The 26674-nt window shown below is 41.7% G+C and overlaps 1 protein-coding gene across 2 annotated transcripts in view; it reads right to left on the reverse strand.

The window, feature by feature from the left end:
* The window catches only part of LOC118941511, a 48566-nt gene extending 22742 nt beyond the window's left edge, over window positions 1-25824 (reverse strand). Inside the window, exons 1-2 of one of the 2 annotated variants that reach the window (XR_005037810.1) lie at window positions 22926-25824; window positions 6710-8283 (exon numbers count right to left, since the gene is read on the reverse strand). Coding sequence is in view for 1 of the 2 variants with exons in the window: in XM_036955285.1 (XP_036811180.1) it covers window positions 7789-8283; window positions 22926-25220 (2790 nt within the window). In the remaining variant the exon portion in view is untranslated. Of the gene's footprint in view, window positions 1-5675; window positions 8284-22925 lie in introns of those variants that run through there. The other variant, XM_036955285.1, reaches the window with a different exon arrangement.
* Between the last annotated feature and the right edge of the window lie 850 nt (window positions 25825-26674).

Below are 26674 nucleotides of genomic sequence, written 5' to 3' on the forward strand. Positions count from 1 at the left end.
CAATTGCTCATTGACTTCTCACGTCCTTCTCGAAACCCATTGGAGGAGATCAGAAGTGCGGAAACTCTGAATTTCTCATGTACAATTGAGATATATTTAATTGACCCACTCCCACATCAATGTATTGATATCTTTTGGGCAAACGATGTTGGTACAAGACAGTCAATGATTATTCCAGCAACGTCTGGACCAATTTATTTTGTCTGAACTGAGGGTCGCATTAGTGAATTAGATAATGGTTGTGTCGCCACCTGGTGGTGACAGTTGGTTCTTTATCTTTATATAATAGTGATCTCTGCTGCCGTCTTCTGGACAGACGATATGTTAAAGTCGTACATTTGAGTGTGAATTGTTCCATTGCAGCAATTTGTTGGACTAGTAACTTAGACGGAAAAACCTACACCCCAAATCATTTTTGTTGTTGTATTTTACCCCCTTTTTCGATTCTGTCACATCACTGCAACTTCCAAACGGGCTCGGGAGAGGCGAAGTCATGCGTCCTCCGAAACATGATCCATCTAACCGCTCTCCTTAACACCCGCCCGCTTAACCCGGAAGCCAGCCGCACCAATGTGTCGGAGGAAACACCGTTCAACTGGCGACCGGCTCAGCACGCAGGCACCCGGTTGTGTCATAGCCTGGGAATAAATGTACACGGGGCATGAGACCGCTGCGACACTCTGGAGGCCCACCTCAAAACATTTCCAACAAGGATCGAGTGATAGCGGTGTTTTGAAGTTACTGCTGAACAATGTTATTACTGGGTTTGCGCTCGTTAACCACAAAGATGTTCCTGCAGGAGTCATGTAGATATAGTTGAACGTTTTTTTGTTGGCATTAGCAGAAAACACACTGCCAAGTGTTCCTGGGTATGAGCTGCGCAACAAATCCTTGGAAATAGAACCAGTTATGTCACGCTGGTCACCAGGTGTGGCCTCAATTCAAATTAAAAGCAGTCAATTCAGGAAATTATTTGAATAAAACAAGTCTTAAATTGAAAAACCTTTTAAATAAATAGCTTCAACTTTTCAGTTTATTAAGTTTTGAAAATGCATTTTTTTTCTCCAATTAATATAGTAATTTGTGATAACTTCCTGAATTGACTGACTTCAATTCAAATTCAGCCCAACCCTGAGGGACCTACACACACCATGGCTGGGTTCAATTCATATTCAGCCCAACCCTGAGGGACCTACACACACCATGGCTGGGTTCCATTCATATTCAGCCCAACCCTGAGGGACCTACACACACCATGGCTGGGTTCAATTCAAATTCAGCCCAACCCTGAGGGACCTACACACACCATGGCTGGGTTCAATTCATATTCAGCCCAACCCTGAGGGACCTACACACACCATGGCTGGGTTCAATTCAAATTCAGCCCAACCCTGAGGGACCTACACACACCATGGCTGGGTTCAATTCAAATTCAGCCCAACCCTGAGGGACCTACACACACCATGGCTGGGTTCAATTCAAATTCAGCCCAACCCTGAGGGACCTACACACACCATGGCTGGGTTTCATTGATCATAAACAAGAGCCTCCAATGCCCTGCACTAATGACTGTCCAGTGTAGCAGGCCTGTAAAACACACTTCACAACGGGGAATCTCCATTGAACATCATTTTTTAGGATTTATCTACGTCTGAGAAACTGGCCCTAGGAGATCTCATTTGATTTAAACCGGAGAACCTGTTGCCAGACTAGAATTAACATAAAACTCAAACGATCGTGGTGTAACAAAGCAAAGTGACAAAACATACCCACTGATAGGCTAGATGAAATGTTTAAAGAGCCAATCACATAGGGTTTCCACTCTTAAGATGCACAAAAAAAAACTTTAATGAAGGGAATGTCATACATTATTTAATACAATCAGGGATTTCTTTTACATACAGCCGCGGCTTTTGTGGAGCGATGGGTAACGATGCTTCGAGGGGTGACTGTTGTTGATGTGTGCAGAGGGTCCCTGGTTCGCGTCCCGGGTATGGGCGAGGGGACGGTGTAAAGTTATGTTACATTGGTGCCTTGGAGGTAAGGGCTGGGGGTTGTTTCTGGACAAGGCCTTGTTATCAAATCAAATGTATTTATATAGCCCTTCGTACATCAGCTCATATCTCTTTCAGAAACCCAGCCTGTACAGAAACCCAGCCTAAAACCCCAAACAGCAAGCAATGTAGGTGTAGAAGCACGGTGGCTAGGAAAAACTCCCTAGAAAGGCCAGAACCTAGGAAGAAACCTAGAGAGGAACCAGGCTATGAGGGGTGGCCAGTCCTCTTCTGGCTGTGCCAGGTAGAGAGGAACCAGGCTATGAGGGGTGGCCAGTCCTCTTCTGGCTGTGCCGGGTAGAGAGGAACCAGGCTTTGAGGGGTGGCCAGTCCTCTTCTGGCTGTGCCGGGTAGAGAGGAACCAGGCTATGAGGGGTGGCCAGTCCTCTTCTGGCTGTGCCGGGTAGAGAGGAACCAGGCTATGAGGGGTGGCCAGTCCTCTTCTGGCTGTGCCGGGTAGAGAGGAACCAGGCTATGAGGGGTGGCCAGTCCTCTTCTGGCTGTGCAGGTAGAGAGGAACCAGGCTATGAGGGGTGGCCAGTCCTCTTCTGGCTGTGCCGGGTAGAGAGGAACCAGGCTATGAGGGGTGGCCAGTCCTCTTCTGGCTGTGCCGGGTGGAGATTATAACAGAACATGGCCAAGATGTTCAAATGTTAATAAATGACCAGCAGGGTCAAATAATAATAATCACAGTGGTTGTCGAGGGTGCAACAAGTCAGACACCTCAGGAGTAAATGTCAGTTATCCTTCTCCTGAAAGCGTGGTCCCTCTCCAAAGCCTTTTATATTGGCCAGGGTGTCGACATCTACATTCATCTCAGTGGACTGGTTACGACCTGAACTCTCCTTATAACCATCATCTAAATCAGGATTACAATGTTGCATCCCTCCTAACAGATCACTCTATTTCCTGTGACCTCACAACCAGTCTCAGTAGTCAGTCCACTGGTGAGGAGAGAGTCTGTTGAACATTGTGTTCCTCTTGAGTTCAAAGACGACCAGTCTCAGTAGTCAGTCCCACTGGTGAGGAGAGAGTCTGATGAACATTGTGTTCCTCTTGAGTTCAAAGACGACCAGTCTGAGTAGAGTCTGTTGAACATTGTGTTCCTCTTGAGTTCAAAGACGACCAGTCTGAGTAGAGTCTGATGAACATTGTGTTCCTCTTGAGTTCAAAGACGACCAGTCTGAGTAGAGTCTGATGAACATTGTGTTCCTCTTGAGTTCAAAGACGACCAGTCTGAGTAGAGTCTGATGAACATTGTATTCCTCTTGAGTTCAAAGACAACCAGTCTCAGTAGTCAGTCCACTGGTGAGGAGAGAGTCTGTTGAACATTGTGTTCCTCTTGAGTTCAAAGACAACCAGTCTCAGTAGTTAGTCCACTGGTGAGGAGAGAGTCTGATGAACATTGTGTTCCTCTTGAGTTCAAAGACGACCAGTCTGAGTAGAGTCTGTTGAACATTGTGTTCCTGTTCTGGTAAAATTTCAGGTCAGTCCGTCCGTGGAATGGAGTTGAAAAACAACCAGTCTGACAGGAAATCAACAAGGCTGAAGGTGTAACAGTGGTGTCCAACATCCTCAGGGCAGGTCCACATGTTGAGGAAGGAGTCAGACTTCATGTCCCTCTAGTTTGGCAAATAGAGGATCTGTGAATAAAATGAAGAGAGAAATGATGCAATCAACTTTCTGGAGGTGGTTAAATATTATATATATATTTATTTTTACCTTTATTTAACTAGGCAAGTCAGTTAAGAACAAATTCTTATTTTCAATGACGGCCTACCGGGGAACAGTGGGTTAACTGCCTTGTTCAGGGGACAGAACGACAGATTTTGTACCTTGTCAGCTCGGGGATTTGAACTTGCAACCTTTCGGTTACTAGTCCAACACTCTAACCACTAGGCTACACTGCGTGATCAGTGCCAGTGTTAATCACAGTGTTTAGTGCCAGTGTTAATTACAGTGTTTAGTGCCAGTGTTAATCACAGTGTTTAGTGCCAGTGTTAATCACAGTGTTTAGTGCCAGTGTTAATCACAGTGTTAATCAGTGTTAATCACAGTGTTAATCACAGTGTTATCACAGTGTTTAGTGCCAGTGTTAATCACAGTGTTAATCAGTGTTAATCACAGTGTTTAGTGCCAGTGTTAATCACAGTGTTAATCAGTGTTAATCACAGTGTTAATCAGTGTTAATCACAGTGTTTAGTTCCAGTGTAAATCACAGTGTTGAGTTCCAGTGTAAATCAGTGTTTAGTGCCAGTGTTAATCACAGTGTTAATCATAGTGTTTAGTGCCAGTGTTAATCACAGTGTTAATCAGTGTTAATCACAGTGTTAATCATAGTGTTTAGTTCCAGTGTTAATCACAGTGTTTAGTGCCAGAGTTAATCATAGTGTTTAGTGCCAGTGTTAATCACAGTGTTAATCACAGTGTTATCACAGTGTTTAATGCCAGTGTTAATCACAGTGTTAATCAGTGTTAATCACAGTGTTTAATGCCAGTGTTAATCAGTGTTAATCACAGTGTTTAGTGCCAGTGTTAATCACAGTGTTTAGTGCCAGTGTTAATCACAGTGTTTAGTGCCAGTGTTAATCACAGTGTTTAGTGCCAGTGTTAATCACAGTGTTTAGTGCCAGTGTTTAGTGCCAGTGTTAATCACAGTGTTTAGTTCCAGTGTTAATCACAGTGTTAATCAGTGTTAATCACAGTGTTTAATGCCAGTGTTAATCACAGTGTTTAGTGCCAGTGTTAATCACAGTGTTTAGTGCCAGTGTTAATCACAGTGTTTAATGCCAGTGTTAATCACAGTGTTAATCAGTGTTAATCACAGTGTTTAATGCCAGTGTTAATCACAGTGTTTAGTGCCAGTGTTAATCACAGTGTTTAGTGCCAGTGTTAATCACAGTGTTTAATGCCAGTGTTAATCACAGTGTTTAGTGCCAGTGTTTAGTGCCAGTGTTAATCACAGTGTTTAGTTCCAGTGTTAATCACAGTGATGTCCACTCCACATACAGTATAATAATTGGATAACGTTGACATCCCCAATAAGCTATTCTTCTAAGCCACAATGTTTGCGTTGAGGAAGGCAGCCCAATTCTGATAAATGTTCCAATGTTCCATTAATTTACATTTTGACCAATCACATCAGATCTTTTTCAAAGCTGATTTGATTGGTCAAAAGACCAATTACTGAAGAAAACAAATTCAGAATTGGGCTGCATGTTTCAAGGCAGCAACATTTTACAAAAAAAATGCAGATTCTTAAATATAATATTTAGGGATTTAACAGACCTTTAGGGATTTGGGGTTTTCACTTGTGTAGAGTTTAGTCCAACATGGGGGGCTGATACGACCACGCTGCTTTAGGGATACTCTGCTGGAAACACAAACACATGTATGAAGATATCAGACCAAGCAATTACAGCTAATTCACATTCCTTTAAGTGTTGACCTGAATGCTATTGGCACCAGTCAGATTCTATGAATTCTTAAAATGTTAATATAATTTACCCCCCCCCCCATAAAAAACAAATGACTTGCATACCTTTTCATCCAGAGGCTCACGTGTCACAACTAGCTACGGATTCTGATTCATACGCGGTGTCTGGAGAAGGGGAGACTTGTGCACTGAGACGAGTTGACTGAGTGAGAGGGTCACTCACAAAACAGAGGACAAAAACAGAACAACTATTCCGATCGAACTGCAGTTCCTCACAATAAAATGACAGCTCTAAGAATGTCAGAGGAAGTATCCTTTAAAAACAAAACGAAAAAATACATAAAAATAATCTTAGTTTACGGTAGAATAACTCCCTGTTCAAAAAAGGAACATATTGGTAACAGTAAGACAGGTCTGGATACAGTCTCTAAATCTTTCCACAAAAAAAGGAACATATTGGTAACAGTAAGGCAGGTCTGGATACAGTCTCTAAATCTTTCCACAAAAAAAAGGAACAAAAAAAACAAAATAGCCCACTGATAAAAAATAAAAAATATGATCCATCATAGTAGGTTATTTCACTAATGCTACTACTACATACTCTTAGAAAATAAAACATCTTTGTCTTTTTATTTCTAACTAAAAAAGGATCAGAGGTTCTTCTATTGAGGCTTGTATTTGTAGTGGAGTTCGTTTCGTCAATGAATACGTCGTAAAATAGTTAAGAAAACAAAAAAAAGTCTAGCAATAATCCTGCTGTGTTCAGTCTCTACAGCAAGACCAGACATCAAGAGTTAAACAGGAAGGAAGGCCAAGGGAATCTGCACAAATCCACCATTCAAAGACTAAACCCTTAATACAAATACATTGTCTCCCTATTTTCACCTAATCCTAAAAAGACTAGTGCTACTCCTTCTTGTGTACCAATTTCTGAATTGGTCCAAGAAACGCTAGCGTAGCCCTCCATTAAACATTTAGCTACAGTATATACCTAATGAATACACATTTCCGTTAGGCTCGTTGACTGTGTTCTAGGGTGACTAATAGAGTGGAAGTCTACGGACTTCAGGGAGACCTAAAACTAACACTAGGAAACCTTTCACATTCCAAGTGTGATCCAAAGATCAATGTAGCATACAGTCATTTGAAAACACGTTTTTAAACTGTGAAACTATTGGGATAAAGGCAGCCCAATATATGAAGGTAGACTTTGCTTTACCTATATGAAAGTCTGTGTGTATTAAGCAGGTAGGCCTACTTCAGGACAGAAAGAAAAGACTTTAAAACACAATGTCCTCCCTTCAGCTGAGACAGAAGCCAACCAGCACAAATAGTCAGAGTGATGCTGAGTAGCTGGAGCTGGTTGCCAATCTGGTCATTGATTTGTCATTGTAATGTGTGTATCAGTCAGTTTCTGTTTTTCCACAGTTAGGCTCCATCCTGTCCAGACTAAAACTCCATCCTGTCCAGACTGAAGCTCCATCCTGTCCAGACTGAAACTCCATCCTGTCCAGACTGAAGCTCCATCCTGTCCAGACTGAAGCTCCATCCTGTCCAGACTAAAACTCCATCCTGTCCAGACTAAAACTCCATCCTGTCCAGACTAAAACTCCATCCTGTCCAGACTAAAACTCCATCCTGTCCAGACTAAAACTCCATCCTGTCCAGACTGATTCTGGGTGTTTCTCTCTACCACACAAGTGATCAACAGCCCTTCTTCCTTTTGGCAAAACTCTTGTTGTCTCTGCTTTCTGCAGTGATTTTAAACAGTTTTTTTGTAATTAGTCCAGAGCCATTCCCAGGTACGAGTCGTCTTCTTGAACTGAGGGACTTTATGACTTAGCCTTTTGCAGATTTTCAATAGCAACCTGATCTGTATCCAGCAAGGATTTGTTAGCATTTCTTCTCAGAACCAGTCTCGACTACAAAGCATTTTGAAACGTCGGTAAGAATCCACCTCGTGCTGCACTTCATCACATATAACAATATCAATCTTTTTCTCATTTTTTTTTTCAGGCAAATGAGAAACTGGCGTTTCACAGCGAGCAGATCAGACTTTTCTTTCCATCTTGTATCTCCCCCCCCCCCCTGAGATCTCAGTCAGGAAGTAAAGGAATTGCTTTTCTTTTCCCTGGCAGATCCATCTCATCTCAATGAGGTTCTACTTGTCTGACAACTTTCTTTTCCTGTATAGGCTATAAACATGTATTTATCCTCATTAAATCCCTTTTTTCCCCTGGTTACTTCTGTCAAGTCTATGGTATTTTGTCTCGAGTGATTCTGCATTGGACCATCTGGTTATATCTGTGAAGTTGGCTCGGTTTTACTTCCGAAAGGACCACTTTCTGCAGCTGGTAGTGGTGCCTGTGGAAGGCTGAACACATTTCCAGGCAGGATATTACTGGGTGTTGATTCATGCCATGATCCATCTTCGATCAAATGCTCTTCAGATGTTCTGACGGTATCTTGGTCTTTGCAGAAATAAACCAGTTTGACCTCAGAGTGAAGATCTGACTCCTCCTCCTCCTCCTCCTTTATGCAGATCTCAGCAGGTCCATTATCCCGGTCAAGCATCGCTGCTTCATCAGTGGAGACTGTTTCAGCTGTCTCCACAGAGATAGTGTCTTTACCATGATGAGGATAAACCAGCCTTGCGTTTTTTTCCATATTTTTTTCAGGAAAATAATCTGAAAGCACATTTGTTTTTGCTTGGCTTTTAAGCACACTCGGTATTGTGAACACCTCTTTTGAGATTTCTCTTTTTCTCACGAGCTCAGATTTGTGTTTCTGAACCAATCGTTTCACTTTACAGCAAATATGCAGTGGAAATAGTCTCTGATTTTGCAAACTAAGATCAAAATTGTATTTTAGAATATCAATGAGAATGCACCCACTTCTTTTTTGACGATAGGATTTTATCCCTGCATATTTATGCACCTCAAATATTACACCGTTTGTCAGTAAATTAAATTCCAGTTTCTGTTTAGATGGTTTGGATGTGACATCAAGGTCCAGACCTATTTCCTCACAGAGTGGGTAGCACGCTTTGGCTTTCACCATATTTTTGGTGTGAGACGTCACATTTGATTGGTCCAAGTTGGTAACGACAATTTGCTTTGTTTCGTCAGTACAAAGTGCAAGGTCAGTCTCATCAGAGATTCTCTCTATTTTGACAAGACGAGGTTCTATTTGTACTACTTCAGAGAAATGGCCTCCCTCGGTCTCCTTGGTTACTAACATGTCCATGTCTTTCTTCTTGCTCATTAAATTCAATCTCCTCCTTTTTGATACTTCTTTCATTTGGTATTTTGGCTCAAGTGATGCTGTAGTGACCTTCTGGCTAGTGGACATCTCCGCAGGGTTCTTTCGTTTGAGTGACTTCTTTAAGAAAGCTTCATTTTCAAGTCCCAATCTCCATGTACCTTTTTTACCCATCTTGCGCTGTAAAACTGCTCTTAACTTTCTCATAATATCTTTGGCCAGCTCAGTTTTCCCACTTTTTAAATCCAAATCAAAATTACGCTCGAGAACCTCACACACAACCTGCTTCCGATTTCCACACACTTGTGAGGCAAAATCAGCCAATTCAAACATTACATCTCTGGTCAATAGATGCAAGTCAAGTTTCTTATTTTTCCCATATTTTGATTTCACAACAAGGTCAAGTCCTTTTCCCTTACAGATTGGGTAGAGTTCCCTCAATGCTTCTTCTACAGTGGGCATCATGAAGGATGTTATATCTGTCTGAGTTGGGAAGGTTTCCGTCTGGACATGTTGAGGACGGACGATGCCCATATAAGGCTCATACCTTGTGCAGGTATCATTACGTCCATTTTCAGGGCCAAGGATTGCCGTCTCATCAGCACACCGTGTCACATCTGTCTCAGTGGAGAAGCTCTCAGTCGTCACATGCAGAGGAGAGATCAGGCCCACAACAGGCTCCTCCTTTATGCAAACGTCAAAAGGTGTAGGATTTGACAAGCTGTTTTGCAAATACAACTGTGCCCATTTAAGGGAGTATTCCAAAACTGTAACTGTCTTTGGATCAGGAAGGTCAAAGACTTCTGTTAACCACTCAGGTGTTCTCTTAGAATGCATCTTCAGCATTTCTTTTAATTTCTTTTCTACCCTGAATGAAAAGTCATATTGTTGTTCATTTTGTACACCAAGAACAAAGTTGTAATCTAGAATATCAAAGATAACATGAGGGCGAGATCTATTAATGATTCTAGCATATTCTGACACCTCAAGCATTACACCAACTGTCAGTAAATGCAAATTCAGTTTCTGTTTCGCTCCAGATCCAACATTGAAATCTACACCGATCTCCTTGCACTTGACGTATGGATCTTTCCAATATCTCCCAAACTTTCTTAGGTTGGGTCTTGAGTAACTGCCACGACACTGACGTATCCATTTATCCTCTAACGTTTTCCGGCATTGTAGTCGTTGACTTAAATTGGCTTTGTAGTCTTCCTCTTCATCAGAGGGAAAGTTCAATGGCTCACAATATTCTGGAAGAATAGGTCTAGTAGATACAGCTAAATGACAGTCGTTTTCTGTAGCAGGTGAGGTTAGCACAGAATGAATGGCAGTACTAGAGCTTGGGATATTAACATTGTCAGAGGGCAATTTATTATTGGTCTGTGTTTGCCTAGAAACCTGTGAAGTTGGGTTGATTTGAGCTTCAAAATAACCACTGAAAGTGGATGCATGTCCTGTCAGAATATCACTGGACGGTGCTAAATGCCATGACTGTTCCTTGATTGAATTCCCTTCAGATGTGCCGATGGTATCTTGATCTTTACAGAAATAAACCAGTTTGACAGCCCTGTTCTCCCCATCACTTGCTCCGGTCATTTCAGGAAAAAGACGTAAAATCTGCCCGTGGCTTGTTGTTTGGGGACTGATGGGAGGTACATGTGTATGCTCTTTCAGTAAACCCACATGGTAACCTGTTTCTGTGTTTTCTGACAATGTTGAATTTGGGTAATCTATCCAGGCATTAATCGAATCAGACCAAATTCCTGTATGGGATATCTCCCTCTCATCTTCCTCTAGTTTAACGTCAACATCCATTTTGCACCAATGTCTCTACAAAGACAAAGTAATCAAAAACACCCCGATGACATTCCTCTCCACATGAACTAGACAGATAATGTAATTTCCACTATATAAATTACCTAGCCAAATGCCTACATCGTATTTGGAGATGTAGCTATCTAACCATGAGAAACACTCTTCGCGCTACTTCGATACAGTTACGACCGGAAGTTACTTTTTCGTAGCAGATTAGTACAAAGTATTACGCAACGGGTTATGAGAATCAATGTAGCAGGTTAGGACAATTTGGTTACGGTTATGAAAAATAATTAGGGATGGCAAAACTGCCCTCCTAACCTGCTATTAAAATAATTTCGGGTCGTAGCTCTTATCAAAATGGCGAGTAAAATAACTAGGTTAGTTGTCCGTAACCTGCTAACTAACGCTTTACCTTTACAGGTGATGGGTAACTGCAAATCCCTTGGCCTTCATTCTATTTAGATAAATGTTGAACAATATTTCCAAAAACGTCGTATACTAGCTAGTACACTGAAAACGGAGCAGTACGCACCGGAGTGGAATATTTTACGGAAGCGTTTTGAAGTCGACGTCTGAGGGTTGTGGCTCCAGGAAGTACAGGCGGAAGTGATGTCATATTCCTTATTCTTTCGCCATGCGATTTGGTCTTGGCTAGAAAGGAGTACAGCTATGGACAGAAGTTGATATTTATATTTATTTTATCAAACAAATTGAAGTACTTGTTTCTCTCCAAATGGGTATAGAATACAACCTTTTAGTTTCAAGTAAGGGCTTTTTACACTATTAGAATGCACGTTCACGTCATTGTGTGTGCTGGTACAGGCTGCTGCACCTACAATTGAGTGAATTATGATATGAACAAGCAGCGTTGACATTGACATTTTAGTCACTCTGCAGACACTCTTATCCAGAGCGATATACAGGAACAATTAGGATTAAGTGCCTTGCTCAAATGTACCTTGGCAGATGTGTTACCTAGTCGGCTAGGGGATTCGGTTACTGGCCCAACGCTCTTAACCTCTAAGCTACCTGCATTACCAAGGGGTTCACATTTTTCCAAATAGGGTCCCCTGCATTTTCTAGTATCAATTTGGGGTCATTTGCAGAAAAAGTTTAGGGACCCCTGACATAGCAGGAAGGCCGGTTAATGACCAGACACGCAGGGCATTAGCCTGGTGGCCACTACTTTTTATGTCAAGTGCATTTCACCATGTCTCAACAGACTTTACAGACCAAATTATTTGTAAAATATTATTGAATTATAATAACGAATAAATAAAAACAAGACACAACAAAGGTCATGGAACAAAGTTCAAAGATGACCAGTCTGGCAGGAAATAAAATGGCATGTGTCGAATACAACAGGTGTAGTAGACCTCACAGTGAAATGTTGAATACAACAGGTGTAGTAGACCTCACAGTGAAATGCTGAATACAACAGGTGTAGTAGACCTTACAGTGAAATGCTGAATACAAGAGGTATGTAGACCTGACAGTGAAATGCTGAATACAACAGGTGTAGTAGACCTCACAGTGAAATGCTGAATACAACAGGTGTAGTAGACCTGACAGTGAAATGCTGAATACAACAGGTGTAGTAGACCTTACAGTGAAATGCTGAATACAACAGGTGCAGTAGACCTTACAGTGAAATGCTGAATACAACAGGTGTAGTAGCCCTTACAGTGAAATGCTGAATACAACAGGTGTAGTAGACCTTACAGTGAAATGCTGAATACAACAGGTGTAGTAGACCTCACAGTGAAATGCTGAATACAACAGGTGTAGTAGACCTGACAGTGAAATGCTGAATACAACAGGTGTAGTAGACCTTACAGTGAAATGCTGAATACAACAGGTGCAGTAGACCTTACAGTGAAATGCTGAATACAACAGGTGTAGTAGACCTTACAGTGAAATGCTGAATACAACAGGTGTAGTAGACCTCACAGTGAAATGCTGAATACAACAGGTGTAGTAGACCTGACAGTGAAATGCTGAATACAACAGGTGTAGTAGACCTTACAGTGAAATGCTGAATACAACAGGTGCAGTAGACCTTACAGTGAAATGCTGAATACAACAGGTGTAGTAGCCCTTACAGTGAAATGCTGAATACAACAGGTGTAGTAGACCTTACAGTGAAATGCTGAATACAACAGGTGCAGTAGACCTTACAGTGAAATGCTGAATACAACAGGTGCAGTAGACCTTACAGTGAAATGCTGAATACAACAGGTGTAGTAGCCCTTACAGTGAAATGCTGAATACAACAGGTGTAGTAGACCTTACAGTGAAATGCTGAATACAACAGGTGCAGTAGACCTTACAGTGAAATGCTGAATACAACAGGTGTAGTAGCCCTTACAGTGAAATGCTGAATACAACAGGTGTAGTAGCCCTTACAGTGAAATGCTGAATACAACAGGTGTAGTAGACCTTACAGTGAAATGCTGAATACAACAGGTGTAGTAGACCTTACAGTGAAATGCTGAATACAACAGGTGTAGTAGACCTTACAGTGAAACACTTATTTTAGTAAAAAATTAGTGTTAAAGTTAAAAAAAAATAAAAAATAAAAAGTAATAGCAGCAGTAAAATAACAATAGCGAGACTATATACAGGGGGTACCGGTACAGAGTCAATGTGGAGACTATATACAGGGGTACTGGTACAGAGTCAATGTGGAGGCTATATACAGGGGGTACCGGTACAGAGTCAATGTGGAGGCTATACACAGGGGGTACCGGTACAGAGTCAATGTGGAGGCTATATACAGGGGGTACCGGTACAGAGTCAATGTGGAGGCTATATACAGGGGGTACTGGTATAGAGTCAATGTGGAGGCTATATACAGGGGGTACCGGTACAGAGTCAATGTGGAGGCTATATACAGGGGGTACCGGTATAGAGTCAATGTGGAGGCTATATACAGGGGGTACCGGTACAGAGTCAATGTGGAGGCTATGTACAGAGGGTACCGGTACAGAGTCAATGTGGAGGCTATATACAGGGGGTACCGGTACAGAGTCAATGTGGAGGCTATATACAGGGGGTACCGGTACAGAGTCAATGTGGAGGCTATATACAGGGGGTACTGGTATAGAGTCAATGTGGAGGCTATATACAGGGGGTACCGGTACAGAGTCAATGTGGAGGCTATATACAGGGGGTACCGGTATAGAGTCAATGTGGAGGCTATATACAGGGGGTACCGGTACAGAGTCAATGTGGAGGCTATGTACAGAGGGTACCGGTACAGAGTCAATGTGGAGGCTATATACAGGGTATTACGGTACAGAGTCAATGTGGAGGCTATATACAGGGGGTACCGGTACAGAGTCAATGTGGAGGCTATATACAGGGGGTACCGGTACAGAGTCAATGTGGAGGCTATATACAGGGGGTACCGGTACAGAGTCAATGTGGAGGCTATATACAGGGGGTACCGGTACAGAGTCAATGTGGAGGCTATATACAGGGGGTACCGGTACAGAGTCAATGTGGAGGCTATATACAGGGGGTACCGGTACAGAGTCAATGTGGAGGCTATATACAGGGGGTACCGGTACAGAGTCAATGTGGAGGCTATATACAGGGGGTATCAGTACAGAGTCAATGTGGAGGCTATATACAGGGGGTACCGGTATAGAGTCAATGTAGAGGCTATATACAGGGGGTACCGGTACAATGTGGAGACTATATACAGGGGGTACTGGTATAGAGTCAATGTGGAGGCTATATACAGGGGGTACCGGTGCAGAGTCAATGTGGAGGCTATATACAGGGGGTAGCGGTGCAGAGTCAATGTGGAGGCTATATACAGGGGGTACCGGTACCGGCTCAGGACCTCAGACTTGGGAGAAGGTTCACCATCCAACAGGACAACGACCCTAAGCACACAGACAAGACAACACAAGAGTGGCTTCGGGACAAGTCTCTGAAAGTCCTTGAGTGGCCCAGCCAGAGCCTGGACTTGAACCCAATCGAACATCGTTGGAGAGACCTGAAAATACAGTGGAGCAAATTAGTATTTAGTCAGCCACCAATGGTGTTATTTTCCACCATCATTTGCAAATAAAATTCATTAAAAATCCTACAAAGTGATTTTCTGGATTTTTCTTTTCTCATTTTGTCTGTCATAGTTGAAGTGTTCCTATGATGAAAATTACAGGCCTCTCATCTTTTTAAGTGGGAGAACTTGCACAATACAGTTCTCTGGTTAGACCCATAAATGTTTGTCGTGCACGAGCACACACGCTAGGGGTCTTCATGGGTCTAAGAAAGTTGGACCTGTTACGAAACGGACCTGGGGCTTTCCCACGCGGACCAGATATGTTTAAAATATAGGAGACCTGTTCCGAACGGACCTGGGGCTTTCCCACGCGGGAATCAAACGAGGAGAAGCTAGTTAAGCTAGATAACGTTAGCTAGTTAGGCTAATTAAGGCTGCAGAGCATGCGCTTTCAAATCCTACAGATAATCACTCCATTCAGAATATCAAGTAGCACTTGGTCGTTGTAGACTAACTTTTAATGACATAATTTTAATTCCATCTTCCATTGATTAGATATCTCCTAACTTTTAGTATGTTTATTTTACATCAACAAGGAGCGTCAGGAACACATCTACAGTGGCTTCAGAAAGGATTCAGACCCCTTGATTTTGTTACGTTACAGCCTAATTCTAAAATGGATTCAATAGTATTTTTCCATCATCAATCTAAACAAAATACCCCATAATGACAGAGCAAAAACACATTTTTAGAAATCTTTGCAATATCACATTTACATAAGTATATTTGAAATCGGGAGTAAGAAGGAAATCTTCCAACCAGGAGTTCTGGGAATTCTGGGAAAGTTCGCGGGAATTTTGCAACCCTCAGGTCTGACAACATAAAATGGCTCAGACGTTGCTGGAGAAAACCATTGACAATCTTATACCACCATCATGTGGCCAAAAGATAGTATGAATTAGCTTGGGTGTGGGTCAGTGGGAGAATCTCAATTGCTCATTGACGTCTCACGTCCTTCTCGAAACCCATTGGAGGAGATCAGAAGTACGGAAACTCTGAATTTCTCATGTACAATTGAGATATATTTAATTGACCAACTCCCACGTGAATGTATTGATATCTTTTGGGCAAACGATGTTGGTACAAGACAGTCAATGATTATTCCAGCAACGTCTGGACCAATTTATTTTGTCTGAACTGAGGGTCGCATTAGTGAATTAGATAATGGTTGTGTCGCCACCTGTGTCGCCACCTGGTGGTGACAGTTGGTTCTTTATCTTTATATAATAGTGATCTCTGCTGCCGTCTTCTGGACAGACGATATGTTAAAGTCGTACATTTGAGTGTGAATTGTTCCATTGCAGCAATTTGTTGGACTAGTAACTTAGACTAGTCACTTAGACGGAAAAACCTACACCCCAAATCATTTTTGTTGTTGTATTTTACCCCCCTTTTCGATTCTGTCACATCACTGCAACTTCCAAACGGGCTCGGGAGAGGCGAAGTCATGCGTCCTCCGAAACATGATCCAACACCCGCCCGCTTAACCCGGAAGCCAGCCGCACCAATGTGTCGGAGGAAACACCGTTCAACTGGCGACCGGCTCAGCCCGCAGGCACCCGGCTGTGTCACAGCCTGGGAATAAATGTACACGGGGCATGAGACCGCTGCGACACTCTGGAGGCCCACCTCAAAACATTTCCAACAAGGATCGAGTGATAGCGGTGTTTTGAAGTTACTGCTGAACGATGTTATTACTGGGTTTGCGCTCGTTAACCACAAAGATGTTCCTGCAGGAGTCATGTAGATATAGTTTAACGTTTTTTTGTTGGCATTAGCAGAAAACACACTGCCAAGTGTTCCTGGGTATGAGCTGCGCAACAAATCCTTGGAAATAGAACCAGTTATGTCACGCTGGTCACCAGGTGTGGCCTCAATTCAAATTAAAAGCAGTCAATTCAGGAAATTATTTGAATAAAACAAGTCTTAAATTGAAAAACCTTTTAAATAAATAGCTTCAACTTTTCAGTTTATTAAGTTTTGAAAATTACTTTTTTTTCTCTCCAATTAATATAGTAATTTGTGATAACTTCCTGAATTGACTGCCTTCAAATCAAATTCAGCCCAACCCTGAGGGACCTACACACACCATGGCTGGGTTCAATTCAAATTCAGCCCAACCCTGAGGGACCTACACACACCATGGCTGGGTTCAATTCAAATTCAGCCCAACCCTGAGGGACCTACACACACCATGGCTGGGTTTCATTGATCATAAACAAGAGCCTCTAATGCCCTGCACTAATGACTGTCCAGTGTAGCAGGCCTGTAAAACACACTTCACAACGGGGAATCTCCATTGAACATCATTTTTTAGGATTTATCTACGTCTGAGAAACTGGCCCTAGGAGATCTCATTTGATTTAAACCGGAGAACCTGTTGCCAGACTAGAATTAACATGAAACTCAAACGATCGTGGTGTAACAAAGCAGAGTGACAAAACATACCCACTGATAGGCTAGATGAAATGTTTAAAGAGCCAATCACATAGGGTTTCCACTCTTAAGATGCACAAAAAAACTTTAATGAAGGGAATGTCATACATTATTTAATACAATCAGGGATTTCTTTTACATACAGCCGCGGCTTTTGTGGAGCGATGGGTAACGATGCTTCGAGGGGTGACTGTTGTTGATGTGTGCAGAGGGTCCCTGGTTCGCGCCCCGGGTATGGGCGAGGGGACGGTGTAAAGTTATGTTACATTGGTGCCTTGGAGGTAAGGGCTGGGGGTTGTTTCTGGACAAGGCCTTGTTATCAAATCAAATTTATTTATATAGCCCTTCGTACATCAGCTCATATCTCTTTCAGAAACCCAGCCTGTACAGAAACCCAGCCTAAAACCCCAAACAGCAAGCAATGTAGGTGTAGAAGCACGGTGGCTAGGAAAAACTCCCTAGAAAGGCCAGAACCTAGGAAGAAACCTAGAGAGGAACCAGGCTATGAGGGGTGGCCAGTCCTCTTCTGGCTGTGCTGGGTAGAGAGGAACCAGGCTATGAGGGGTGGCCAGTCCTCTTCTGGCTGTGCCGGGTAGAGATTATAACAGAACATGGCCAAGATGTTCAAATGTTCATAAATGACCAGCAGGGTCAAATAATAATAATCACAGTGGTTGTCGAGGGTGCAACAAGTCAGACACCTCAGGAGTAAATGTCAGTTATCCTTCTCCTGAAAGCGTGGTCCCTCTCCAAAGCCTTTTATATTGGCCAGGGTGTCGACATCTACATTCATCTCAGTGGACTGGTTACGACCTGAACTCTCCTTATAACCATCATCTAAATCAGGATTACAATGCTGCATCCCTCCTAACAGATCACTCTATTTCCTGTGACCTCACAACCAGTCTCAGTAGTCAGTCCACTGGTGAGGAGAGAGTCTGATGAACATTGTGTTCCTCTTGAGTTCAAAGACGACCAGTCTGAGTAGAGTCTGATGAACATTGTGTTCCTCTTGAGTTCAAAGACGACCAGTCTGAGTAGAGTCTGATGAACATTGTGTTCCTCTTGAGTTCAAAGACGACCAGTCTGAGTAGAGTCTGATGAACATTGTGTTCCTCTTGAGTTCAAAGACGACCAGTCTGAGTAGAGTCTGATGAACATTGTGTTCCTCTTGAGTTCAAAGACGACCAGTCTGAGTAGAGTCTGTTGAACATTGTGTTCCTGTTCTGGTAAAATTTCAGGTCAGTCCGTCCGTGGAATGGAGTTGAAAAACAACCAGTCTGACAGGAAATCAACAAGGCTGAAGGTGTAACAGTGGTGTCCAACATCCTCAGGGCAGGTCCACATGTTGAGGAAGGAGTCAGACTTCATGTCCCTCTAGTTTGGCAAATAGAGGATCTGTGAATAAAATGAAGAGAGAAATGATGCAATCAACTTTCTGGAGGTGGTTAAATATTATATATATATTTATTTTTACCTTTATTTAACTAGGCAAGTCAGTTAAGAACAAATTCTTATTTTCAATGACGGCCTACCGGGGAACAGTGGGTTAACTGCCTTGTTCAGGGGACAGAACGACAGATTTTGTACCTTGTCAGCTCGGGGATTTGAACTTGCAACCTTTCGGTTACTAGTCCAACACTCTAACCACTAGGCTACACTGTGTGATTAGTGCCAGTGTTAATCACAGTGTTTAGTGCCAGTGTTAATCACAGTGTTTAGTGCCAGTGTTAATCAGTGTTAATCACAGTGTTTAGTTCCAGTGTTAATCACAGTGTTTAGTTCCAGTGTTAATCACAGTGTTTAGTTCCAGTGTTAATCACAGTGTTAATCAGTGTTAATCACAGTGTTGAGTTCCAGTGTAAATCAGTGTTGAGTTCCAGTGTAAATCAGTGTTTAGTGCCAGTGTTAATCACATTGTTAATCATAGTGTTTAGCGCCAGTGTTAATCACAGTGTTAATCAGTGTTAATCACAGTGTTTAGTGCCAGTGTTAATCACAGTGTTATCACAGTGTTTAGTGCCAGTGTTAATCACAGTGTTAATCAGTGTTAATCACAGTGTTTAGTGCCAGTGTTAATCACAGTGTTAATCAGTGTTAATCACAGTGTTTAGTTCCAGTGTAAATCACAGTGTTGAGTTCCAGTGTAAATCAGTGTTTAGTGCCAGTGTTAATCACAGTGTTAATCATAGTGTTTATTGCCAGTGTTAATCAGTGTTAATCACAGTGTTTAGTTCCAGTGTTAATCACAGTGTTTAGTGCCAGAGTTAATCATAGTGTTTAGTGCCAGTGTTAATCACAGTGTTATCACAGTGTTTAATGCCAGTGTTAATCACAGTGTTTAGTGCCAGTGTTAATCACAGTGTTGATCACAGTGTTATCACAGTGTTTAATGCCAGTGTTAATCACAGTGTTAATCAGTGTTAATCACAGTGTTTAGTGCCAGTGTTAATCACAGTGTTTAGTGCCAGTGTTAATCACAGTGTTTAGTGCCAGTGTTAATCACAGTGTTTAGTGCCAGTGTTAATCACAGTGTTTAGTGCCAGTGTTTAGTGCCAGTGTTAATCACAGTGTTTAGTTCCAGTGTTAATCACAGTGATGTCCACTCCACATACAGTATAATAATTGGATAACGTTGACATCCCCAATAAGCTATTCTTCTAAGCCACAATGTTTGCGTTGAGGAAGGCAGCCCAATTCTGATAAATGTTCCAATGTTCCATTAATTTACATTTTGACCAATCACATCAGATCTTTTTCAAAGCTGATTTGATTGGTCAAAAGACCAATTACTGAAGAAAACAAATTCAGAATTGGGCTGCCTGTTTCAAGGCAGCAAAATTTTACAAAACAAATGCAGATACTTAAATATAATATTTAGGGATTTAACACACCTTTAGGGATTTGGGGTTTTCACTTGTGTAGAGTTTAGTCCAACATGGGGGGCTGATACGACCACACTGCTTTAGGGATACTCTGCTGGAAACACAAACACATGTGTGATATCAGACCAAGCAATTACAGCTAATTCACATTCCTTTAAGTGTTGACCTGAATGCTATTGGCACCAGTCAGATTCTATGAATTCTTAAAATGTTAATATAATTTACCCCCCCCCCCTCATAAAAAACAAATGACTTGCATACCTTTTCATCCAGAGGCTCACGTGTCACAACTAGCTACGGATTCTGATTCATACGCGGTGTCTGGAGAAGGGGAGACTTGTGCACTGAGACGAGTTGACTGAGTGAGAGGGTCACTCACAAAACAGAGGACAAAAACAGAACAACTATTCCGATCGAACTGCAGTTCCTCACAATAAAATGACAGCTCTAAGAATGTCAGAGGAAGTATCCTTTAAAAACAAAACGAAAAAATACATAAAAATAATCTTAGTTTACGGTAGAATAACTCCCTGTTCAAAAAAGGAACATATTGGTAAGAGTAAGGCAGGTCTGGATACAGTCTCTAAATCTTTCCACAAAAAAAGGAACATATTGGTAAGAGTAAGGCAGGTCTGGATACAGTCTCTAAATCTTTCCACAAAAAAAGGAACATATTGGTAACAGTAAGGCAGGTCTGGATACAGTCTCTAAATCTTTCCACAAAAAAAGGAACAAAAAAAACAAAATAGCCCACTGATAAAAAATAAAAAATATGATCCATCATAGTAGGTTATTTCACTAATGCTACATACTCTTAGAAAATAAAACATCTTTGTCTTTTTATTTCTAACTAAAAAAGGATCAGAGGTTCTTCTATTGAGGCTTGTATTTGTAGTGGAGTTCGTTTCGTCAATGAATACGTCGTAAAATAGTTAAGAAAACAAAAAAAAAGTCTAGCAATAATCCTGCTGTGTTCAGTCTCTACAGCAAGACCAGACATCAAGAGTTAAACAGGAAGGAAGGCCAAGGGAATCTGCACAAATCCACCATTCAAAGACTAAACCCTTAATACAAATACATTGTCTCCCTATTTTCACCTAATCCTAAAAAGACTAGTGCTACTCCTTCTTGTGTACCAATTTCTGAATTGGTCCAAGAAACGCTAGCGTAGCCCTCCATTAAACATTTAGCTACAGTATATCCCTAATGAATACACATCTCCGTTAGGCTCGTTGACTGTGTTCTAGGGTGACTAATAGAGTGGAAGTCTACGGACTTCAGGGAGACCTAAAACTGACACTAGGAAACCTTTCACATTCCAAGTGTGATCCAAAGATCAATGTAGCATACAGTCATTTGAAAACACACGTTTTTAAACTGTGAAACTATTGGGATAAAGGCAGCCCAATATATGAAGCTAGTTAAGTCATAGACTTTAAAACACAATGTCCTCCCTTCAGCTGCGACAGAAGCCAACCAGCACAAATAGTCAGAGTGATGCTGAGTAGCTGGAGCTCGTTGCCAATCTGGTCATTGATTTGTCATTGTAATGTGTGTATCAGTCAGTTTCTGTTTTTCCACAGTTAGGCTCCATCCTGTCCAGACTGAAGCTCCATCATGTCCAGACTTAAGCTCCATCCTGTCCAGACTGAAACTCCATCCTGTCCAGACTGAAACTCCATCCCGTCCAGACCGAAACTCCATCCTGTCCAGACTAAAACTCCATCCTGTCCAGACTAAAACTCCATCCTGTCCAGACTAAAACTCCATCCTGTCCAGACTGAAGCTCCATCCTGTCCAGACTAAAACTCCATCCTGTCCAGACTGAAGCTCCATCCTGTCCAGACTGATTCTGGGTGTTTCTCTCTACCACACAAGTGATCAACAAGTGTTCTTAGTTTTGGCAAAACTCTTGTTGTCTCTGCTTTCTGCAGTGATTTTAAACAGTTTTTTTGTAATTAGTCCAGAGCCATTCCCAGGTACGAGTCGTCTTCTTGAACTGAGGGACTTTATGACTTAGCCTTTTGCAGATTTTCAATAGCCCCCTGATCTGTATCCAGCAAGGATTTATTAGCATTTCTTCTCAGAACCAGTCTCGACTACAAAGCATTTTGAAACTTCGGTAAGAATCCACCTCGTGTTGCACTTCCTCACATATAACAATATCAATCTTTTTCTCTTTTTTTTTTCAGGCAAATGAGAAACTGGCGTTTCACAGCGAGCAGATCAGACTTTTCTTCCCATCTTGTATCTTTCCCCCCCCTGAGATCTCAGTCAGGAAGTAAAGGAATTGCTTTTCTTTTCCCTGGCAGGTCCATCTCATCTCAATGAGGTTCTACTTGTCTGACAACTTTCTTTTCCTTCTTGGCTATAAACATGTATTTATTCTCATTAAATCCCTTTTTTCCCCTGGTTACTTCTGTCAAGTCTATGGTATTTTGTCTCGAGTGATTCTGCATTGGACCATCTGGTTATATCTGTGAAGTTGGCTCGGTTTTACTTCCGAAAGGACCACTTTCTGCAGCTGGTAGTGGTGCCTGTGGAAGGCTGAACACATTTCCAGGCAGAATATTACTGGGTGTTGATTCATGCCATGATCCATCTTCGATCAAATGCTCTTCAGATGTTCTGACGGTATCTTGGTCTTTGCAGAAATAAACCCGTTTGACCTCAGAGTGAAGATCTGACTACTCCTCCTCCTCCTCCTCCTTTATGCAGATCTCAGCAGGTCCATTATCCCGGTCAAGCATCGCTGCTTCATCAGTGGAGACTGTTTCAGCTGTCTCCACAGAGATAGTGTCTTTACCATGATGAGGATAAACCAGCCTTGGGTTTTGTTCCATATTTTTTTCTGAAAGCACATTTGTTTTTGCTTGGCTTTTAAGCACACTCGGTATTGTGAACACCTCTTTTGAGATTTCTCTTTTTCTCACGAGCTCAGATTTGTGTTTCTGAACCAATCGTTTCACTTTACAGCAAATATGCAGTGGAAATAGATTACGTCTCTGATTTTGCAAACTAAGATCAAAATTGTATTTTAGAATATCAATGAGAATGCACCCACTTCTTCTTTTTTGACGATTGGATTTTATCCCTGCATAGTTATACACCTCAAATATTACACCGTTTGTCAGTAAATTAAATTCCAGTTTCTGTTTAGATGGTTTGGATGTGACATCAAGGTCCAGACCTATTTCCTCACAGAGTGGGTAGCACGCTTTGGCTTTCACCATATTTTTGGTGTGAGACGTCACATTTGATTGGTCCAAGTTGGTAACGACAATTTGCTTTGTTTCGTCAGTACAAAGTGCAAGGTCAGTCTCATCAGAGATTCTCTCTATTTTGACAAGACGAGGTTCTATTTGTACTACTTCAGAGAAATGGCCTCCCTCGGTCTCCTTGGTTACTAACATGTCCATGTCTTTCTTCTTGCTCATTAAATTCAATCTCCTCCTTTTTGATACTTCTTTCATTTGGTATTTTGGCTCAAGTGATGCTGTAGTGACCTTCTGGCTAGTGGACATCTCCGCAGGGTTCTTTCTTTTACGTGACTTCTTTAAGAAAGCTTCATTTTCAAGTTCCAATCTCCATATACCGTGTTTACCCGTCTTGCGCTTTAAAACCTTTCCTAACTTTCTCATAATATCTTTGGCCAGCTCAGTTTTCCCACTTTTTAAATCCAAATCAAAATTACGCTCGAGAACCTCACACACAACCTGCTTCCGATTTCCACACACTTGTGAGGCAAAATCAGCCAATTCAAACATTACATCTCTGGTCAATAGATGCAAGTCAAGTTTCTTATTTTTCCCATATTTTGATTTCACAACAAGGTCAAGTCCTTTTCCCTTACAGATTGGGTAGAGTTCCCTCAATGCTTCTTCTACAGTGGGCATCATGAAGGATGTTATATCTGTCTGAGTTGGGAAGGTTTCCGCCTGGACATGTTGAGGACGGACGATGCCCATATAAGGCTCATACCTTGTGCAGGTATCATTACGTCCATTTTCAGGGCCAAGGATTGCCGTCTCATCAGCACACCGTGTCACATCTGTCTCAGTGGAGAAGCTCTCAGTCGTCACATGCAGAGGAGAGATCAGGCCCACAACAGGCTCCTCCTTTATGCAAACGTCAAAAGGTGTAGGATTTGACAAGCTGTTTTGCAAATTCAACTGTGCCCATTTAAGGGAGTATTCCAAAACTGTAACTGTCTTTGGATCAGGAAGGTCAAAGACTTCTGTTAACCACTCAGGTGTTCTCTTAGAACGACTCTTCAGCATTTCTTTTAATTTATTTTCTACCCTGTATGAAAAGTTATATTGTTGTTCATTTTGTACACCAAGAACAAAGTTGTAATCTAGAATATCAAAGATAACATGAGGGCGAGATCTATTAATGATTCTAGCATATTCTGACACCTCAAGCATTACACCAACTGTCAGTAAATGCAAATTCAGTTTCTGTTTCGCTCCAGATCCAACATTGAAATCTACACCGATCTCCTTGCACTTGACGTATGGATCTTTCCAATATCTCCCAAACTTTCTTAGGTTGGGTCTTGAGTAACTGCCACGACACTGACATATCCATTTATCCTCTAACGTTTTCTGGCATTGTAGTCTTGGACTTAAATTGGCATTGTAGTCTTCCTCTTCATCAGAGGGAAAGTTCAATGGCTCACAATATTCTGGAAGAATAGGTCTAGTAGATACAGCTAAATGACAGTCGCTTTCTGTAGCAGGTGAGGTTAGCACAGAATGAATGGCAGTACTAGAGCTTGGGATATTAACATTGTCAGAGGGCAATTTATTATTGGTCTGTGTTTGGCTAGAAACCTGTGAAGTTGGGTTGATTTGAGCTTCAAAATAACCACTGAAAGTGGATGCATGTCCTGTCAGAATATCACTGGACGGCGCTAAATGCCATGACTGTTCCTTGATTGAATTCCCTTCAGATGTGCCGATGGTATCTTGATCTTTACAGAAATAAACCAGTTCGACAGCCCTGTTCTCCCCATCACTTGCTCCGGTCATTTCAGGAAAAAGACGTAAAATCTGCCCGTGGCTTGTTGTTTGGGGACTGATGGGAGGTACATGTGAATGCTCTTTCCGTAAACCCACATGGTAACCTGTTTCTGTGTTTTCTGACAATGTTGAATTTGGGTAATCTATCCAGGCATTAATCGAATCAGACCAAATTACTGTATGGGATATCTCCCTCTCATCTTCCTCTAGTTTAACGTCAACATCCATTTTGCACCAATGTCTCTACAAAGACAAAGTAATCAAAAACACCCCGATGACATTCCTCTCCACATGAACTAGACAGATAATATAATTTCCACTATATAAATTACCTAGCCAAATGCCTACATCGTATTTGGAGATGTAGCTATCTAACCATGAGAAACACTCTTCGCGCCACTTCGATACAGTTACGACCGGAAGTTACTTTTTCGTAGCAGATTAGTACAAAGTATTACGCAACGGGTTATGAGAATCAATGTAGCAGGTTAGGACAATTTGGCTAAGGTTATGAAAAATAATTAGGGATGGCAAAACTGCCCTCCTAACCTGCTATTAAAATAATTTCGGGTCGTAGCTCTTACCGAAATGGCGAGTAAAAGAACTAGGTTAGTTGTCCGTAACCTGCTAACTAACGCTTTACCTTTACAGGTGATGGGTAACTGCAAATCCCTTGGCCTTCATTCTATTTAGATAAATGTTGAACAATATTTCCAAAAACGTCGTATACTAGCTAGTACACTGAAAACGGAGCAGTACGCACCGGAGTGGAATATTTTACGGAAGCGTTTTGAAGTCGACGTCTTAGGGTTGTGGCTCCAGGAAGTACAGGCGGAAGTGATGTCATATTCCTTATTCTTTCGCCATGCGATTCGCTCTTGGCTAGAAAGGAGTACAGCTATGGACAGAAGTTGATATTTATATTTATTTTATCAAACAAATTGAAGTACTTGTTTCTCTCCAAATGGGTATAGAATACAACCTTTTAGTTTCAAGTAAGTGCTTTTTACACGATTAGAATGCACGTTCACGTCATTGTGTGTGCTGGTACAGGCTGCTGCACCTACAATTGAGTGAATTATAATATGAACAAGCAGCATTGACATTGACATTTTAGTCATTTTGCAGACACTCTTATCCAGAGCGATTTACAGGAACAATTAGGATTAAGTGCCTTGCTCAAATGTACCTTGGCAGATGTGTTACCTAGTCGGCATGGGGATTCGGTTACTGGCCCAACGCTCTTAACCTCTAAGCTACCTGCATTACCAAGGGGTTCACATTTTTCCAAATAGGGTCCCCTGCATTTTCTAGTGTCAATTTGGGGTCATTTGCAGAAAAAGTTTAGGGACCCCTGACATAGCAGCAAGGCCGGTTAACGACCAGACACGCAGGGCATTAGCCTGATGGCCACTACTTTTTATGTCAAGTGTATTTCAACATGTCTCAACAGACTTTACAGAACAAATTATTTGTAAAAAAATATTGAATTATAATAATGAATAAATAAAAACAAGACACAACAAAAGTCATGGAATAAAGTTCAAAGATGACCAGTCTGGCAGGAAATCAAATGGCATGTGTTGAATACAGCAGGTGTAGTAGACCTCACAGTGAAATGCTGAATACAACAGGTGTAGTAGACCTCACAGTGAAATGCTGAATACAACAGGTGTAGTAGA

This window comes from Oncorhynchus mykiss, chromosome 19 (assembly GCF_013265735.2).
Source record: "Oncorhynchus mykiss isolate Arlee chromosome 19, USDA_OmykA_1.1, whole genome shotgun sequence".
Classification (NCBI taxonomy): Eukaryota; Metazoa; Chordata; class Actinopteri; order Salmoniformes; family Salmonidae; genus Oncorhynchus; species Oncorhynchus mykiss.